Raw genomic sequence first — 6784 nt, 5'->3', positions numbered from 1 at the left:
AATAATAACAGTAACAACAATAGTAATAGAAGATCTCCTACAAGAAGACAAAACCGATCATATAAGCCACATTCAAGGTAAAGAACATGTGGATCTATTCAGTTATTTGAATTTAGCCACATCTGAAAGAAGAAATTACCTTCATATTATTATAGCCTTTAATTACTGCACACTGCAACAAAGGCTGATAAATTTTATAAGCAGAAATGTTAATATAACATATTTCTTCATTCTCTTTATCATATGCACATTGTAATAGAGGTTTTATTCTGGGTCAGTTGANTTCTTCGTATTATCAACATCTACATCGTTGATATGTGTCTGGTATGTAGATTATGTTGCACACGTCAAACCCGATAGTACCGTACCGTACTGTACCGTAGTACAGACAAGCAGCGGCACTCACACAAGAAGACTACATTAAATAACACCTGTACAGTGTGAAAACAAGAACTAGCCGCTCCAGCACTTAGACATAGGGCGAGTAACCCTAAGAATTTTAAATTTTAAATTTAAAATTTAGAGAAAATTTTAAAAGGTTTTAAAAACATCATAACTAAAGATTTTTAGAGTGCTACTACAAGAATATCGGGTTTGACGTGTGCAACATAATCTACATACCAGACACATATCAACGATGTAGATGTTGATAATACGAAGAATGTGACATTGTGTTTTTAAATGTTAAGTTTTAGACTGGGTTCAGTGTGGCAGCAACGTTAAGAGTATACACCTGATGATGGCCGATAGAGGCCGAAACATGTAGTGTAGAAAGAACAAGATCAAAGACATATAAATATATATTGTTTGCACTTAGGACGGAGTTTGTATCATTTATCGTAAAGAACATGTTCATCTATTCAGTTATTTGAATTTAGCCACATCTGAAAGAAGAAATTACCTTCATATTATTATAGCCTTTAATTACTGCACACTGCAACAAAGGCTGATAAATTTTATAAGCAGAAATGTTAATATAACATATTTCTTCATTCTCTTTATCATATGCACATTGTAATAGAGGTTTTATTCTGGGTCAGTTGATTCCCCCACTTCTAACATATATAATAAAGATAGTACATGTAGAATTTTTTGAGCCATATACAAGTGTTCTGATAGCAGGGTTACTTCTTGTAACAGATGTATGGGATGAACTTTTTTCAATTACATACTTTTTGACTTGACTGTGGCACAGGCATTATCTGAAATAATGTAAATAATAAAGTGACTAACTCTATAGTTGGACCTGAATGCTCAACAAAATACAGTCATGGTGCTGTTCCATCTGCCTCCCAACCTTACAGCCTGCCTTCCTAAGATCCATCTTAATATTATTCTGATATCTTATTAATCTTCCAGGGGGTTGCTTTCCACGCAGCTTCTGTCTCCTCCTCTGAGCTATTTGTCCAGACACTTGAAATCTCCTGGGCTTCACTACCTTGGCAGTGCTAGGTTACCTGTGTGTGGCATGAAGTATGTTATTATGTATTGTCAAAAAGTTCATTTACTTCATTCTTGGTCCCAGATTTTTCTGGACATTCTGTTTTCAGATACTTTTAATTTACATTCTTATTGTAGAGTAAGAGACCATATGCCACAGCAGTATGAAACAACTCCAAAATAATAAAGTTTCACCATAATACTAGTGGGAATATTGGAACTGATTGAGTAACATCGAATTTAAGTTCCACATACACATTTTCTTTTAGGTCTCGGTCCAGGTCAAGATCACATTCAAGATCACGATCAAGAAGCCCGCACAATCGCCAGTCATCACAGCAACGGAGTCCAGAAAGGAGTCCAACACCACCATCATTCCTGTTAGTTAATTATAGCCCTTTACAGGAAATAGAGAATCCTGATGTGTAAAGATTAAATGGTTATTTTTATGAATAAATGGCTATGCTGGTATTGTATTGCACAAAAATAGCATGCAGTTCATTTTCAAATTCATTATTATAAGATTGGCAGGATGCTTTAATTGGGGTGTCACCAGCAGAGTTTGTGATGAAGAAGGATGATATCTTTTTCCTGATATGACTGATATGACATGTTCAACATCCTACAGTCATTTTACTAACTTTGGATCCATAATGCAATGCAATGTTATGTTATGTTAATAGAATTTGCATTTATTTTTGGTTGAGCTAAGAGACTCCAGAAGATTGTAGCTGCACTTTTCTGCAGTTTTGCTTACCCATATTTACTAATGTGATGAATTGTGACATACTGTTATATTCTCAGTTTCCTAAACTTTGAAATAATATAAATTGATGTGGCAAGATTGGTGAAAGCATAAATTGGTAGACAGATTAGCTGATGTTGGACAATTGTAAATTGATAAATTTTTGCTTTGTTTTATAGAGGTTCATCTTACAACAAGACAGAGGCCCAGAGGCAGTTGGATGAGAGCAATAAAGGTCACCAGATGCTTCGAAAAATGGGTTGGGGTGGAGCAGGTCTAGGTGCAAAGGAACAAGGCATTGAACAACCCATCTCTGGTGGAGAGGTTGGTATACGGCATGTCAGTTTGAAATCAGATTCTACAACAAAGAGCCCTGAAAAGGTGAAATTCAGAATGTAAGAGAACCCATTTAAGATAACACAAGACATTTTCACACCCTAAACATTAAAATAATTTGATCCTAATTTTTCCCATATAGTTTATGTGTATTTTACTCTTTTAACTTATTTCCCACATAAAAGCATAGAAGAGACACCATGGCCTTAAAATTGTACCTATGTAATATGTTGCTGCTGCTGTTATTGTTGGACCAGTATGTGTTGTAACTTCCCGACAGATTTGCTACTTCAGTTTCCTGCACTTTCATTTCCTTGGAGTGTGCAGTAATGGGATGATGCCTTGGCTTAGCCTTCACTTGGCAGGCATGGTTCACATGGGAAAAGGTTCAGATTTTCTTACTGTCTTCTTCATTTTAATAAATTCTGGTGGTTTCATCACTTAGCATTACAGTAATTGATTATTATAATAATAATAATAGTATTTTAAGCATAATTAACTAGTGACAAAGGCAGGTAATTAACCAGCATGTGAATTAGCTTTCAGTTGGCACTAACTTTGCCAACAAGGGGCAGTCACTTGGTTGGTATAATTCACTTGCGGACTAAAACCATGGAGTTTTTGTTTTGTTGAGCACCACATCACCTTCAAACTAAGTATACCAAATTTCAGTTTTATAATAGGGAGCATTTACATTTAAGAAAAAATGGTGATAGTAAATGTAAACACTATATATTAAAAATACCTTTATTTAATTTGTAACTGATGAATTACAGTATATCAGGCTTTAACAGTAAGTGGGAATTGTCAGAAGACAAAACCTTTATGGAAACAAAATAAGATATTGGGAGTGGTTATAATGATGGATGTATTGAGAACTGTTGTCAGAGAAGGTTTTTTGAAATCAGTAAAATGGGAATGGACATGTGGGAAGGGTCTGGAGCATTGCATTGAGAGATGAGGGAATGAAAAAACTGTGTGACTCATAATGATGCACGCAAAGAAGTTTATATAGGTACTGGCAAATTCTTTAGAATTGGAATGAAATACGAACTCTTCCATTAAATGTGCTCTACTGGGTGTTTTGCCGTAGTGTTAACAGTGAAATATTGGTTTTGGGACACATAGTGAGTTCTGTTATGCCCCAATGATTATGAAAGCAACCAGTAATAAGGGAAGAAATTAAGTGAATTCTATTTGTCCAGCAGGACTGAAAATCATATTCTATTAGTAAGTTTTGCTGAAAGTTCTTGCAGACCATATTTAATCTTTATCATCAGAGATTCAGGAGATGGAACATGTAACACCTACAATGTTCTGACCGTGTAAATAGGTGTACTGGTACTTCTCTAGATTTATATTTGGGAGGTCCCTGGTACCTGTAAACGTTTGGTGAGTCATGTTATTGGTTCTCCAGACTAAGGTTTTTGTGGTTTTCCTTTGGTCTCTCCAGTTGAATACAAGGATAGTACCTTGGTATAGGCCACACCTTCTTGCTTCCAGAACCTTAGTTGTTCTTCATTCTTCATCATCTTCCCATCACATTCTGTGGTATGTGATCTCTGCAATTGAAAGGACATCATTAAATATTCAGAGGCTCAACACAGTCTGCCCAGAGACATTTGAGTTAATGCATATGTTGAGGTATATGTGTACTTCCCTCATTGGTGTCTCCACCTTATTGTGGTGAGAGGGTTTGAGTATGCCAAGGACTGTGAGAGCTATACCAGCGGTAGCGTAGCTACTGGCAGGGCCTCCCTTGCTGGACAGGTTAAAGAGCAGGCATCAGACGAAGAGAGAGACCAAAAACTGATGCCGGAAGCAGCGTCATCAGCAGTGACTTGAAGCACAGAGCAAATGATGCTTGAGATGGTTCAAGTTCATATAGCAACAGGCGTGACCAGAGTGGTTTGAACGCCTGTTGTACTGCGATGTGGAAAGCAAATGGAAAAACTACCACATTATGACTTTTCCTGAATGGTCTCTTTCCAAAAACAGAGATACCACGTATGAGAGATGTTTCCTCTGGAGACAAAACAAACCGGAGGGGCGGATAGAAGTGACGAGAAGACGTAAGAAGATGCTGGATGACTTTGGGGATAGAAGAGGATATTTTTATTTGAAGGAGAAAGCTTGTGATCACATTAAGTGGAGGAACTGTTTGGAAGAGACTGTGGACCTGTTGTCTGGCAGATTACTGGTGAATGAATGAATGTGTACTTTAAAGTTTATGTAGACTATGTAATAGGTGTGAAATACTCAACAACCTGAGTTTAATATTTTTTTCTGTACAGTAATTATAAAGTGTACCAAGTTTGTTGTAATTTTATTGTCTGATTGTCTTGTGGGTGCAGGTCCGGGACAAAGTGGATATGTACAAAGGTGTGGGTATTAACTTGAATGATCCATATGAAAATTTCCGCAAGAGCAAAGGACAGGCTTTTATCAACCGGATGAAGGCTAGGGCAGAGGAACGGTTATAGCAGGCAGCACCTGCCCCACTTGACCCGACTTAAGTCAGGTATGTAGGATAACTGCTGTATAATATAAGGCTGGTTCACAGCATTCTTCAGTCAAAGCACTCAGAATCCAGACATCAAGGAAAGAATGATCTCTTTAGTATGCCAGATATCATAGTTGTTAAATCATGTTTTGTCCTCTCTCTCGCTCTCTCTCTTAGGTAATATTTGCATTTTAGAATACTGGAAATATTTGTTTGCTTAATTATTTGATTCAGTTCTAACAGAACAGAAATTTGTAATATATAAGCTTATATTTTAAGAAAACAATGACATTGTGAGCTGAATTAATTTCCTCGTGTCCTGCAATTTACATCTCCTTTAATCAGCATACAGAACAGTTTCCGTTTATAAGTTAAATATTGTGTGAACTTCTTACTACAACAAAAATTATTAACACTGTCCAGTAGTGGCCTCCGTAGTCTAGAGGTAACGTTCCCATCTCATTACTCGCGGTACGCGGGTTCAAATACCCGGCAGAGGTCGTCGAATTTTTAAGGGCGGAAAAATTCAGGGAACAAGTCCTCCAGGAGGGACTTTAAGCTGTGTGTCCCGTGTCGTAACTTTACGGCCCATAAAAGAACCTCATATCCCCAAAGGGGATCACTGAGCCAAATTCCAGGATGTTTCCCGCCCAACAATAGCCTCTAAGGCCTCTGATAGATGGGGGAAGCATTATAGACACCGCTAAGCAAGTGGCTGAACTTGCTTGCTCAGCGGGACTGATGGTACGCACCATTTATCGGTAGGGTAAAGAGANAGAAACTAATGTTACAGTGTCATAGATATAAAATATTATATCCTTTAACAATTACTAAGATGTGCATGAATTTGTTAAAAATTTATAAATTGTTATAATTAGTCTATTTACAAAGTATTATTTAAAAAACTTTTTGTTAAAATCTAGAACCAATTTGGTTCTTGTCTTTATACTTCTTCTCTTTAAAGGAAAGATGAATGTATTCCACATCATGGTTCTGTTGTTTGATGACTAGGACTGCAAATATATTATGTAGTATTTTTATAATCCTGATTTTATTTGAATGTGTGAGTTGTTTTTTATATATATAATCCTACCTTTAGTGTCGTCCAGTTCAGGCCAAGCTGTGTTGTTATACTGTTCTAACATATGTTGAGTCACATATTTATACCACTTGTGCCTCATGATGTTTTTGTGGGTGTGTACTGATGTTTTATTATGATGTCAAACATAGTATTCTGATTATTACTCTCCTTTGTATGTTTCTGCTCTTCTATTGATTTATTAATTTTATTAAAGTGATAAATGTGGAAGTTTTCTATTCATGAGGTTCCCTTTTTTATCATGCTCAACCATTTCCGTGTCATAAGTCCATACTGGTGGCGTTTGTTTAGTATATGTTGGGCAAATGCTTATTCGTCTTTGTTAAATGTTATGTTTCTTATATGTTCTTTATATCCTGTTGTTAGGTTTCTACCAGAAAAGTTTTTTAAACAATACTTTGTAAATAGGTGGCACACGGTAGTGTAGTTGGTTGAGGCACTATGCTACAAGCTGGAAGGTAACGGATTCAGGTCCTGGCACTGGGGTTGACTCACCCTCTAACAGAAATGAGTACCAGGAATTAATTAAATAATTTTCCTGCAGAGTAAAGCGCAGCTGACGCGTAAGGCTGACAACCTTACCGCCATCTTTGAGCCAGTTGTCTAGATAATGTGGGACCCTCAGTGTCTCACAACCCTATGGGCCTTCATGGCCTGTTAC

At 36.8% G+C, this 6784-nt stretch overlaps 1 protein-coding gene across 6 annotated transcripts in view; it reads left to right on the top strand.

The window, feature by feature from the left end:
- The window catches only part of LOC111875597 (calcium homeostasis endoplasmic reticulum protein), a 44312-nt gene that overhangs the window by 25847 nt on the left and 11681 nt on the right, over positions 1 to 6784 (top strand). For 3 of the 6 annotated variants that reach the window (XR_002844753.2, XM_023871958.2, XM_023871957.2), the window contains exons 13-16: positions 33 to 77; positions 1710 to 1820; positions 2365 to 2509; positions 4876 to 5042. Coding sequence is in view for 5 of the 6 variants with exons in the window: in XM_023871958.2 (XP_023727726.1) it covers positions 33 to 77; positions 1710 to 1820; positions 2365 to 2509; positions 4876 to 5004 (430 nt within the window). In the remaining variant the exon portion in view is untranslated. Of the gene's footprint in view, positions 1 to 32; positions 78 to 1709; positions 1821 to 2364; positions 2510 to 4875; positions 5043 to 6784 lie in introns of those variants that run through there. The other 3 variants (XM_023871959.2, XM_023871960.2, XM_023871956.2) reach the window with 3 other exon arrangements.

This window comes from Cryptotermes secundus, unplaced genomic scaffold, assembly GCF_002891405.2.
Source record: "Cryptotermes secundus unplaced genomic scaffold, Csec_1.0 scaffold50, whole genome shotgun sequence".
NCBI lineage: Eukaryota > Metazoa > Arthropoda > Insecta > Blattodea > Kalotermitidae > Cryptotermes > Cryptotermes secundus.
The sequence above is the reverse complement of the archived record's forward strand: the minus strand, read 5'-3'. Positions and strand labels throughout refer to the sequence as shown.